At 49.7% G+C, this 12,826-nt stretch overlaps 1 protein-coding gene across 1 annotated transcript in view; it reads right to left on the reverse strand.

The window, feature by feature from the left end:
* Positions 1–12,341, reverse strand: part of LOC309662928 (uncharacterized protein) — a gene marked incomplete at its 3' end in the record, with an annotated part of 112,055 nt that extends 99,714 nt beyond the window's left edge. Inside the window, exon 1 of the mRNA XM_082466134.1 lies at positions 12,021–12,341. Within this exon, the coding sequence (XP_082322260.1) occupies positions 12,021–12,335 (315 nt within the window). The 5' untranslated portion in view covers positions 12,336–12,341. The remainder of the gene's footprint in view (positions 1–12,020) is intronic.
* Between the last annotated feature and the right edge of the window lie 485 nt (positions 12,342–12,826).

Below are 12,826 nucleotides of genomic sequence, written 5' to 3' on the forward strand. Positions count from 1 at the left end.
CATGATTGGAAATGGTCTTGGTATTTGCATTCTGAAGGGGTCTGCTCATCTGTTGGAAAGCAAGCTAATGATCCTGAGATGCCAGGATCCTTGCCATATTTGGGTTGTTGTAACAGCACTTGGAAACCTGTCCAGCGGCTGGGGTGACATATCACTACAAGACGTGCATCCTCTTCAAAATCTCTTTTGCTATTGCAAGCCTTTGTCAATTTTGTTTCCAGACCACAAAGTATAACCAACAGTATAAATTTCAAAAGAGTGCTATTCATTCCAGTAGTGTAGGCATTTAAAGACAGGAATAGAGGCATTTATTTAAGTCTAGAAAGTGCTGTCTCTCTCAATTATGTGTTATCAGAGAATTAAACAAGAGTTGATAAACGTTCATCAGATGAACCGTTTATATGAACTCAATAGAGACACAATAAGTAATAGGTAAAATCACCTTTAACCTGAAAGCTTTATATTTGTTTGCATTTAGAATTTCTCAACTGTTTCAGTCTTTCTTTTAGAGAAGCTGTCAGTAATCTCCCAAGAATGTGATCCACCTGGTTTGTCCTCCGACAAGACCAGACCATCATTTGCATTGGAGGGAGAGAGGAAGAACAAAAACACTGTGATGTGTTTCACACATAAGAATTATTAATGCATTAGAATATTAAAGTGGGTTGAAAAAGGTGTAAACTGCAAACAGAATATGGAGAAAAGAGCTCTAAGTTGCTTAAGTGAATGAATTCCCATCATTTTTCTTGTCCCCAGCACCAGTATGATTAACAACATTTTCGTAAGGTGATGGATTACTGTGCAAAATTAACGTTTCTTGTTTCATTAAAAGGACCCTCTGTTTTGTGTTTTCACTTACAGACTTATAAAATTGTCACTTCTTTGGATATAACCAGAAATTAGCTATGAAATTTAAAAAGTCATCCGTGATAATTAGATACTGAATTGAGGGGAAACATGCATTCTTGTTCGCTGAAGGTTATTTGAGATCCTATGCACGCCAGTAAGAACACGCACTTCCCTAAAATGAAGATGGCGGTCACCAGACATTACTTGACTGTTTTCAGTGGTGACGGCATATCTGCCTTATCTTTCGAAGTAAGAAGGTAATATGAAATACAAAATCATATATTTTGAGGTCACTCTAACAGAATGTTATTTTCTCAAGTTGGCAGGATATTAATCACTTGGAGACCAAAAAGCTTATTAAATGACGAAAGTTATAATTTAAAACAAAAGGATAAATAGCATGTGAATTAAGAGCTTTTCTTCCCTCTTGATGAGCCATTGTTTCTCAGATTCCCCTGAGGATAGATTTTTGCACTCTGGGGGATTAAAGAACCCCAATTCATCACCATTTTCTTTTCATGCACTGCCTTGAGAATTTTCTAAATTCTTTTCTCAGAATTCCTTACTGTCCAACTTTTATATCTTAGAGATGATGCAAAGAATGATAAAATGTAAACACACACACACACAAACACACACACACACACTCCCAAAACCAAAACAAAAGGAAAGCGAGCAAACTTATAAGACACCCTGAGTTCTTGGAAGTAGCTGTCACATACCTACAAGCCATGAACACCACTTGCAAATATTCCAAATGTGTCCCACCACTGTACAAAACAGCAACGGCAGCCAAGAATGAAGGTCAAGGGTGAAGCCCTGAGACCTCTGTTACTCCCAGACAACAAACTCATCCTCCACGGCATCAAGGAGTTCAGCTGTTCGTGAAACATGCCTGCAAGGATCACAATACTACTCTGTTATTTTGCTAGACAAGTGGGATTCTGGGTGGACCTAAACAAAATCAACTTATAAGGGAAAAAAAATCTTCATCTAAGAAATTATGATAATGTGTTACACAATTCTCTATAAAGATTTAAAAGATGATTCATGATTATAACACTTTCTTCACTTCAACAACTCTTTGCAACTATTTGCGTAAATGTCTGCCCCCCCCCGCCCCGCCCTCTCTCTCTCCACTAGAAAATAATTCTTTTGTGGGCAGGAAGCATGTGTCACTTATGCTGGGTCCCCAGAATCTAAGCTACCTAAAAAACATCTGTGTGTGACAGATCCATATTGGTTGGAAGAAAGATTGGGGTAGACAGATGCACAGCGGATGTCGTTGATGGACTGATATTTTTAATGGTTTTTTTCTATCACACCAGCAACCTTTCAATCGTCCACAATTGTGGCACTTCGTGATGCAGTGGTACCTCCAAGAGGCAAGGAGAGAGTGAGACATGGAGGTCCGTTTCCCCCCAAAACTCCGTGACTGTCGATGATATTACAGCTGATATTTTCACTCTGTCTTCTCTCACTGTCAACATGCTGAGAAGCAGATCATTTAGTATAAATATTTAGGAACATGACAATTAGGGCTTGAGTTTCTGCTATAAAGACTTGGCTATCTCACTTCCCAATAGCTCACAACCTTCAGTTGTCTTATCTGTAAACATAAAATAACACTCCTGACCTCAAAGAGTTGCTGTGAAGGTCCAATAGATATTTTATGTGAAACTACTTTCTCAGCACCAAGAAAGCAAAAAATGCGATGAACGCTAAGTACCTTCTACCCCCTGTGGCTCAGTGATTCAGGAGAGTTTCTTACTTAGGATCCAGCCCCACCAATCGGAACTGGGGTCCGTCCGTAAGCCAAAGCGTGATGGCAGGGAGACGGGAGACGCAGCCCCCTTCTCTCCTTTTCATGCTCATCTGGGGCTCTTTCTTAGGGGTGCTGGCGAGGCTCTCCACAGAGGTCAACTCCGTAGCATGAGGGCAGCTGGTAGTGTCGCCTGATGTCCAACCACATCAGCACGAAGCAGGAAGACACCCCTAAGCGTGATGACCTGCTCTCAACCCGTCCTGCAGAACAAAGCACTTGAGCTTTGTACCAGCTCTTACCAACAAGTTCCCAATGCCTGGCTGCAGGCTGGGCGGGCTGACGCCGCATCCCGTCCGTGAGGAGCCACCGAGAGCCCCCAGCAGACAGAGCAAACTCCTGCGAGACTCTGCGTTTGCTCACGTTGGCTGTTCTGCGTTGGAAGAGCCCAGCTTTTGAGGCTCAGCTCAAGCGTCGTCTCCCCTAGGACGCGTCCCCTATAGCAACCAGCCTGAGATCTCACACAAGTAACTCTCCCTGAGCCCTCCCTTGTGGACTGCAGTGGTCTGTTTACAAGTCTTAGCCCCTACCAGACTATAAATCCCTCAGGAGTAGGGACTTTACCACCTCATCTTTGAAATTGCAGCAATCCATCGATATTAGCTGAAATAAGTGGAAGTGATTAAAGCGGCGTTTTTTGTGGGGTTTGTTTGTTTTTTAAGGGAGAAACAGACCCAGCATCTACAGTCTGAGATTTACATTAAAATGAGCCATAAACACTGCTTCCATAAATCTTTCCTTACTCATCGGCTATCAGGGGTAACCACTTTTATCCAACCTTCTCCATCACCATCAGGGAAAATGCCTCCGCTCATTATTTTGAAACCATGTGCGTAATCTTTTAAAGAGATGGAGGGGACTCTTGGTCCTGGGAGATGTGGCAGCCTGGTCACTTGCTGAGTAAATGCAAAGTTGGTTAATATCTGAACTAACTGGTCCTCTTTGCCATCCTCTTAGACCTGCCAGGGGTACTGAGGTTAATGATGTCCCCTCACCCCACCTACTGTCCACCTACCAGACAACTATTTCAAGCTGGCTTTAACAGTACAGTCGTCCCTTGAGATCTGTGGGGGATTGGTTCCAGGACCCCTGTGGATACCAAATCCGCAGATGCTCAAGTCTGTTATGTAAATACGGACAGCCGGTCCGTGTTATAATAAGAGTATAGCCGGTCCTCTGTATCCGCGGGTTCCTCATTGGCGGATTCACCCAACTGCGGATAGGCAGAACCAGAACACACGGAGCGCCGAGTACACATATTTTTTCACAGAGGCAATGAAGGAGCACGATGTGCTTATGTCTTAGGATCAAGATTTGAAACTTTTTACTGAAATCATCAGGAGAGATAAACTAAATTCAAATAACAGAAGACGTACCGACTCTTACGTGCTTCCCCATCTAGAAGGATTCTTTTTTTAATTTGTATAAACTCTCACTTTTTTTTTTTAAAGGGAATGGTGGATTACAAAACAGAAACAGACTCACAGACGTAGAAAACAAACTTATGCTTACCAAAGGGGAAAGGAGGGGGAGGGATAAATTAGGAGTTTGGGATTAACATGTACACACTACTATACAGTATATAAAATAGATCATCACCAAGGACCTGTTGTAGAGCACAGGGAACTCTACTCAGTGTTCTGTAATAACCTATATGGGAAAAGAATCTGAAAAAGAATGGATATATGTATATGTATAACTGATTCACTTGGCTGTACACCTGAAACTACACAACACTGTATATCAACTATACGCCAATGTAAAATAAAAATTAAGTTAAAAAAATAAACAATAAAAAAACCAATAAAGGGGATAGTGGGGAAAGTCTGAGCTGAGAGTTGTGAACGCTGGGTTATATCTTGACTTCTACTATCCATTATCTGTATGTGCTTGAATGAATCATTCCTATAAGCATCAAGCTGTCCAATCTGCAAAACAAAAGGGTTGAATCAGATGAGGTATCTGAAGGTAGGTGTCTGAGGTTGGGTTTCGTGGAAGCTGAGGCTGAAAGGGGTCTTTCTGTGAATGTGATGTATCAGGGGGGAAACTCTCAGTGGAAGGGGAGGGAAGGATGCAGGAGGAGCTGAGTAGGGATGTGATCTCGGCTAGAGCCCTGATAAGCCTGGCCCCGTGCAATGCTTTGCAGCATAAATTGCACCAGAGTTGATCCCAGCAGAGGGCTGGCCTCCTGTATCCCCCAGCGGTGAGCCAATGGCTATGATCTGCCCTCATCAGGGAAGGAGGGTACACTGCCCTGCTGGCAAGATGGTGCCCAGCGGCTAAAGGTTAGTCTCTCTGGGGGAGCAGCTGTAAGCTATTAGCTGCCGATCCAGGAGCCAGGGAGCTGGTGGGGTGAGGGACAGAAAGTCACCAACAGCGTCTCCTGAGAAGGAATAGGTGTCTATGACCCATTTCCAATATTCAGAGAATCCAAAACAAATTACACATTCTCCTAAGATAGATGGTACAAAAATAACTAAAATGTCAAGAATGTCAGTTTTATCAGTCTACTGTGGTAATGCGGGCGACCTCACGCTGATCTGAAGTTTGAAGGAGTTATGGATATCTTTGATTAATGTGACGAGGAAAAACTAGGTCATACTTAATAAAGGCCATATGTTGATAGACAACATACTTCCAAAATATGGAGTGCAGGGTGAGTGGAAATGTTGAAAGGTGGCTGGCTTCAGCACTCGAAAGGACTTGGAGCTCAGACACTGCACCAACAGTATGAGTTATGGGGTAATTTGACAAAGCATTCCAACAGGGCGTTTGCTATTTTCCCCAGTACTATTGTTCATATAAAAAATGTCTCTCAATAATACAGATACGCTTCACTGATCATTGTCTCAAGCCCAACCCTCAAAATCGTGTGAGAATCAGATTTCCGGAAGGCAATAGCAAGTCACACGTAGGAACTTCTCCATTTCTGAGTGAATACAAGCAGTGCCCACTGACACTTTGATAAGTTTCTTTACCTAGCCTGAAAGTTTTATGCCCATTTGCCGAAACATACCCAGGTAGGTTATACAGTGAAACCTGATCAATCTATTTCAAAAAAACGTAAAAAAATGATAAGTTAGGAGGCTATTAAGGTGGGAATGCTTAAACCAACAACATTAACTTTTAAATGTAGGTCTCCAAACATACATACATGTATGTATTTTATTAATATAATATATTGAAATATATAAAAATATATACTATACTCGATATATAAACATATATAGATATATAAATATAAATATATTTCTCCTCTAATAGTACAGTGCACAAAGAAATAAATAAGTCGGTATTTTCTAATGTGTTTTCTTAATGTTCTGTAATAGTCACAATAAGATACACTTGTAAATCACGGTTCAAGGAGAAATGCTGTATTAAAAACATGAAAATTTGCCATGAATAACCTAATATTTAGTTTGGGTCAAATTCAGAAATTCTTAGAAACACAGCCAGAGATCCAGTGACCCAGACCAGGAAATATAAAGGTCAAACTTGAGGATGGACTCTCTTCCCAGAGACTTTCTAGCATGTAACTTCAATCTCACGGCAGGCCAAACGGACACACCACAGCTGAGTGTATTCACCACAAAATCGCTCCTCCAAAAATCTGCGAGCCTGGGGCAGATTTGTGGCTGCTAAAGGTTTCTGATGCTTTGTTTGTTTGAAACAAACAAAGTAATTGTTTGTTTACTTTTTCTGAGAGGAGAGGCTAGTCCTCTAAGCAGAATGAGCTAATCACCAGCTTAGTTCTCCCTTTTGCCAAAACAAACAGCTTCCAATTACTGCTAGAAAAAAGCCTCTGATCTCTAATCAGCTACCTAAACGAGTCTATCAGCAGTAGTTTGGAGAGTGACTAATGTCCCATTAAGGTGGAATCTCTTAACACTAATAAAATTCTAGAGCCCTAGGACCAAGGCTGCCAGCAACCTGCTACTTATCTTCCAAGAAGATTCCACCCACTTTTCCCAAAATTTTCAGGTCCCAAAATCTGGCAGAGAAATAGACGCACTCTTCCTATTTTATTACACGTGGGCTACTCTTTTTCCTCAAGCCCCATTCTACTGAGCCTCCTCTGGGAAAACTCGGGCAGAGAAAGAGCAGGTTGCAGGTCTGCTAATATTTAGTGCAAGGACTCTATCGGTAAAGCTGAGACTCAGCTCCATCACTGCCGTGACGAGCAGGACCTAGCGAGACAGGCAGGGTCTCCGCCCTGAAGGTCCCAGCGAGCGCAGGAGAGGAGGCCACTCTCAAGTTAAATGAGAGTCACCCAAAAAGAGACAGAGCTTGCTTCAGGCACATTGTCTCTGTTTTCCCTCTTCTTTAATCTTCTAGTGAGGTTGAGAAAACAAGGGCACAGCAGGTTATTCCCAAGTGAGCACGTCAGCATTGTACCCTTGAACACGATGGACAGAATATGAAGAACCACCAGGACAAGTGGGCTTAACCTACCTCTTCCAAGGGTTAAAAAACCCAAACCAGGGCTCCCCTGGTGGCGCAGTGGTTGAGAATCTGCCTGCCAATGCAGGGGACACGGGTTCGAGCCCTGGTCTGGGAAGATCCCACATGCCGCGGAGCAACTGGGCCCGTGAGCCACAACTACTGAGCCTGCGCGTCTGGAGCCTGTGCTCCGCAACAAGAGAGGCCGCGATAGTGAGAGGCCCGCGCACCGCGATGAAGAGTGGCCCCCACTTGCCACAACTAGAGAAAGCCCTTGCACAGAAACGAAGACCCAACACAGCCATAAATAAATAAATAAATTTATTTATTTATTTATTTATTAAAAAAAAAAACAAAAACCCAAACCAGGGCCAGCTTCAGGGACAAATGACCGGTGCACGTGGCCCACGCTCAGAAGGGGCCGTGCACCTGAGGGGTAATGTGCCGAGACCGCCACACTGAAATGCTCAATGATCTTATCTTGGAGTGTGCGTTTCGTGTGTGCAGTCTGATGGGATACAGGAGCATGTTCTGGAGGCTCCGGCAGGCATGCTGCTGCCTCTCACCGCCCCCTCCTCCCCAGGCAAGATTCTCGGCTGCCCACTCCCTGGCCCACCGGCACCCCAACCCTCCCAGCCTCCCCCTCCTCACCCCCAAATCACGGTCACACCCTACCCTCTGCAGGGACCTGAGAGTGACCACAAGGAGGGTCAGGGCGGCGCATGCGTGCGGTGATGTGTCCCAGAGTTCAGTGGTAGCTGTCCCCGTCCCACGCTGGGACCATCATACTGTGTTTGGTGGATGGCCAGCCAGAGTCCGAGACTCCACGGGAACAAGCCTACTGCCCGTCCCTAATGCAGGTAGCTAACTGCATCTGGCAAGCAGATCTAAGTACACCTGGGGGCTGACCATCTGCTACGGGTTGAGCAGTAGGAGGGGGAGACGCCTGGCTCAGGTTCCTGAGGACCCGGCTAGAACAAAGTGCAATGCGTTGGTCCAGCAGCTGGCAGAACAGGGCACTGGGCAAGTGCCGTGCCCGAGCAGGCTTGTGCGCTCGCCAGACCCTGGGTGCCCATGACGGTCTACACACGTCCTGCAAGATCCCCTTGTGGGGCACCCACTGGGCACACCCTACACAGGGCACTTTGGGGGTCCTCGCTTCCTCCTTCCCACCTTCCTGAGTCTGGTCCCCACTTTTCCCTCCAGGGATGGACCAGGAAATCAAAACTGTGCACAGCTGGTGATTCCACATATAAGTGAAATGATCTGATGTTTGCATGTAACGCTGGCACTGCACAAGAGAAAGATGAACAGTGAAATCCATGCGAATGACTTCACGTTTAAATTATGCTTTACTGAGAACAGCATTGGATAGCAAATTCCAAGAGAGAAGGGTCACAGAAGAAAGAACAAGTTTTATATTTTAGTTCCTTCGACAACACTTCTTGCTCTCTGAATAATGGACGGCATGTTTCCATTTGGCGCTGGGGCCTGAGAAAAAGGCAACCAGTTCTGAAGTAAGTTAAACCACTAACCAATAAAATCCTAGAGATAGGAACAAATCCCAAACCTGTAGCTGTCCTTGCTGGGAACCCAGGTCCCCCGTCTATTAGCGTCTCAGCATCTCGGGTCCTTATCAGTTCTAGGAGGACACCAACGGTACCTTCTTTGTATGACGGTTGTGGGGATGAAATGAGACAGACTTGTAAGACCCCCAGAACAGTGACCCCTTTATTACCATCGCTTTCATTATCCCCAACAAGTTTTATGATCTCCACCTTGCTGGGCAGGTGTCCTACCGGGCACACGAGAGGCTGGAAGTTCAGGAAGGTGATCTTCCCCAAGCTACATATCTGCCAAGTGGCAAAGCCTGACGCAGAGCCCATCTGCCCGGCTCCAGAGCCCACCTCCCTGCTCCTTACCCCACAGCTGCATTCACTGAGGAAAGGACGCCCTTCCCAACTGCCTCCGTTGCCAGGCTTTTAGCCACGTGCACGCATGATACGTGTGAACCTGAAATGGCAACGTGCCAAATGCCCTGCGCACGGCATCGTGGAGCCGGGTACTGATAACCTGTGAGATGCTAGCCGTTACTGCTTTCCACAAATGAGAGGCAGCCCTCAGTGGTGAAATCAATGACTCAGTTCAGAATCCGTCTCCCTTGCAGTATGAAATCCTAAGCTCCTTCAGGTCGGGGACCGTGGGCAGACCATTCAGGATACAGATGCTCCGGTATCCCCATCACCACCCCCACTTCCAGGCATCAGTGTTGAGTCCCCTGTGCCGTCAGGCAAGGTTGACAGCCACATGACTGACAGGTGAAGCCGATCCAGCCCCACACATGTGGAGGCACACGTGCGCCCCATCCACCTTCAGCCTCGAGCTGCAAGGCTGGGAGGCACTGGAGAGCGTGCAGAATTGGGGCGGAGACGTTTGGACCCCAGCCTCCTCTGCAGGCCTGCTAGCCCAGGTCACTGGCCCTGACAGCCCCTTCAAAGGAGGCCGGGAACTGAGCAGGAGAAGCTGGGAACCGGCACCTGCTCCAGAAACAGCCTTCTGCTACGGTTTATTTGCCCAAGTGGGTGGGGTGACCCTGAGAGAAGGGGCTCTTCCGACCCCTTCCACCAGCCCAGCCTCTCCTGCCCACTAATACATTCCACGTGCAGCGTAATGAGCTGCCCGCAGGCTGATCCCTCCACATCCTTCCAATTATTTAAGAAGGGGGAGGGGCAGGGAAGCTTGACGCTTTATAAGGAGTGTGTGCTTCTGTCTTCTCAAATCTTAAGAACGCTTAATCCCTGCAATTTAGATAAATCAGATAGGCATTACCAGGTTAGGGTTAAACCTCCAAGAATGGCTTTGCAATTGATTGCAAAAACAGCAGTTATTAAGTCCTAACTGAGTAATTTGCAGCTTATTTCACCCAGCTAATTAAAATGTAATCAGGATTGTCTGGCAATGTGTATTCTGTCAGCAGTTTTTCTTCCGAAGAGGAATCATGCCAAGAGACCACAAGAAAAGCCTTTCACAGGAATTGGCTTGATCTAAACTGCTTCTTTAGCCGCTGAAACTGTAAAACAAATAAATTACAGCAACTGACAATTCAATTAAAATAAAGAAAGAAGAAAGAAAGGAAGGGAAGAAGAAAAAGAAAAGATACTCTTTCTCCCTGGGAACAGGCTGCCGTTTTGTTTTGTTTTCTGTTGTCGTTTACACAGTAGCGCGGCATCTCCTCAGGAGAGTGACTGAACGCAGGGCCGGCGGTTTGGAAACCAGGTGGCTGGGGAGGGGCCCTCTCCAGGATGTCGGCGTAATTTCAGCGCACGAGACCACACTCCCTTTTCCCTTTCCCTGAGGACCCACGAGGACAGCAGAGCGCGCCGAGTTCTCTGACACCCACCGGATGTCGCTTCTTTGAGAACATAGAGAAGCACGCACTCAGGCGCACGCAAACTTCGCCAGCTGGTTCACTCTCTGAAGATCCCAACTTTTACTTCTCCTTGTGCCATTCGGCGCGAGGTTTCATGAGTTCTCAAGCCAGAATGAACATGGCTTCAGACTTCGGAGATTCGTCCCCAACTCCACGGTCATTACGATGGCCTCCCGTCGCAGGTTAGTCCCCAGGGCCTCTGGGAAGGCCCATTTATCCCGCCCGAGTGGAAGAGACGCCCAGTTTATTTCTCAAGGGCAGAGGGCTCGGCTTAGAACCCCACCCAGGAGCCCCGGTCTCCTTCTGGCCTCCGCAGTTTTCCCTGCGGCGAGAAGTCGGAACTTTGGAACAGGTGAGCAACTAAGGAGAGAGACGAAGAGCCGAGGGCGAGAACCACGGCAGACGAGAGGAATTCGGTTATCTGCGTGAATGGTTTCAGAGTGCGCGCACTCGGGTCAGCTGGGGAAGGCAGCTGTGAGACGCGCCTCGGTCGGGGCCGGGAGCGGTTCCCGTGCGCCCACCCTCAGCCAGTGTCCCTGAGCAAGTCCCGCGGGGGTCCTCCCCTCTGTGGCGCCCTCCCTTCCCCCCCCCCCCGCCCCAGGATCCCGGCCATCCACAGCACCAAGCGTGCCGTTCTCTGAACCTTCTACACACCCAACACCCACACTCCCACAAGCTCTCCTACCCTCAAGCCGACAGAACCTACGAGGGCTGGGGGCGATACTGGCCCCCGGGAGTCCGCTCAGAGCATCCAAACACGGCGCCTCCAAGTCCCGGATCCCCTGCATCCACGCCATTCGTTGGCGAGACCTAGAAGCTCTGGGGCTCCGAATCGGGGCGCGCACAGCTACCATCACCACCGCCTCCCCGGGCCCCAACACAAACGCGCTGGAACGCACGACTTGGCCCCCCCAGGGCTCGAAGGGTGGGCCGCGAGCTCTCGGCCCGCCGAGTGCGAAAGCAAAGCTCGAAAGAGACAAAAGTGTCCGCCCGCGGGCACCTGCGGGGCCGGGGCTCGTCGCGCGGGTCCCCGGGCGCAGCGGTGCGCGCCTCCCGGTCTCGCTCGCTGTGCCCGCGGCGCCCGCCGCGCCGAGGGCCCGGAGCGCCCCGGAGTTTGCGGGACTCGCTACCAGCCCGCAGTCCCGCGCCGAAGTCCCGGGCAACTAACAAACCCACACTTCCACCCTTGGAAGCCACAAAACTGCTCTCCCTTCCCAAAGAAACCGCCTTTCGTTTCCCCCTCGGAAGAAGGGAGTCAGGTAAAGATGCCGCAGGCTTCTTTTCCCTTTCGGGAGCAGGGAGGGGGCTGGAAAAGAGGGTTCGCGCACCCAGATTGTAAAATCCGCGCGGAGGGAAAGCCGGACCTGCCGGCTGAGCTGGGCGAGAAGTTTGGGCGGCGAGGCTGGGAGGCGCGCGCCCCGTGCGCACCCGCCGCGGCCCGCAGCGCCGGGGAGGACCCGGGCGGGCGGCGGTTCGTACCTGGAAGTGCTGGAAGAAGGCGGAGATGCGCGTGATCTGCAGGCTGAGGCGCACCTGGAGGCGCAGCGGGCGCGCTGGACGCTCCCGGCCGACAGCGACTCGTCCAGCCGCCGGGCGGCCGTCGCGCCGGAGCCGGCCGCCAGGCATCCCCCGGAGGCCGCCAGCCAGAGGCAGAGGGTCAGGGGCGCCCCGGGCACCATGGCTGCGGGTCGGGGGCGCGGGCGCCGGGCGCTGGCCGAGGCTCCCAGCTCCGCGCCGGGGCCGCACTGCCGGGAACCTCGCGGCCGCCGCAACTCCGCTGGAAAGTTCAATCATTCAACTCCGGCCCCGCGCCCTCCCTGCCAAGGCCCTCCCCGCTCTGCCTCCAGGGGTGGGGTGAGGGTGACAGGCGGCCGCGCCATTGTCTGGAAGGGAAGTGAGTGACGGGGGGCGGGCGGAGGGCCGTGGGCAGGTCTGAGGGGCAGCGAGCCGGGAGCTCCACCGCAGGGGGATGCCGGCCGAGCGCCGCCGTGCGCCCCTCTCCAGGTGGTCCGCTCCCGCGCAGGTTCCCCCACGGTCCGCTTGCGCTCCTTCCTGCCCCACCTCCCCCTTCGCCATCCAGGTGAACGTCAGGTGCGAGCAAGCCCGGGCCTGGATGTGAGGCGCTGCCTCTGGCAGCAGGGCCTCGGGACCCACAAGGCATGGGAAGAGGCTAAGGAAGGATGGAGCGCCCCTACGTTGTGGGGTTTCTCCCCGGTTCCTACCCCGGGCTCAGCTCCGCTCACGCTTTCGCTTATCTGAATTTCCCTTTTCCCGAGGAGTGGAAA

This window comes from Balaenoptera physalus, assembly GCF_965194825.1.
Source record: "Balaenoptera physalus genome assembly, chromosome: 6".
Classification (NCBI taxonomy): Eukaryota; Metazoa; Chordata; class Mammalia; order Artiodactyla; family Balaenopteridae; genus Balaenoptera; species Balaenoptera physalus.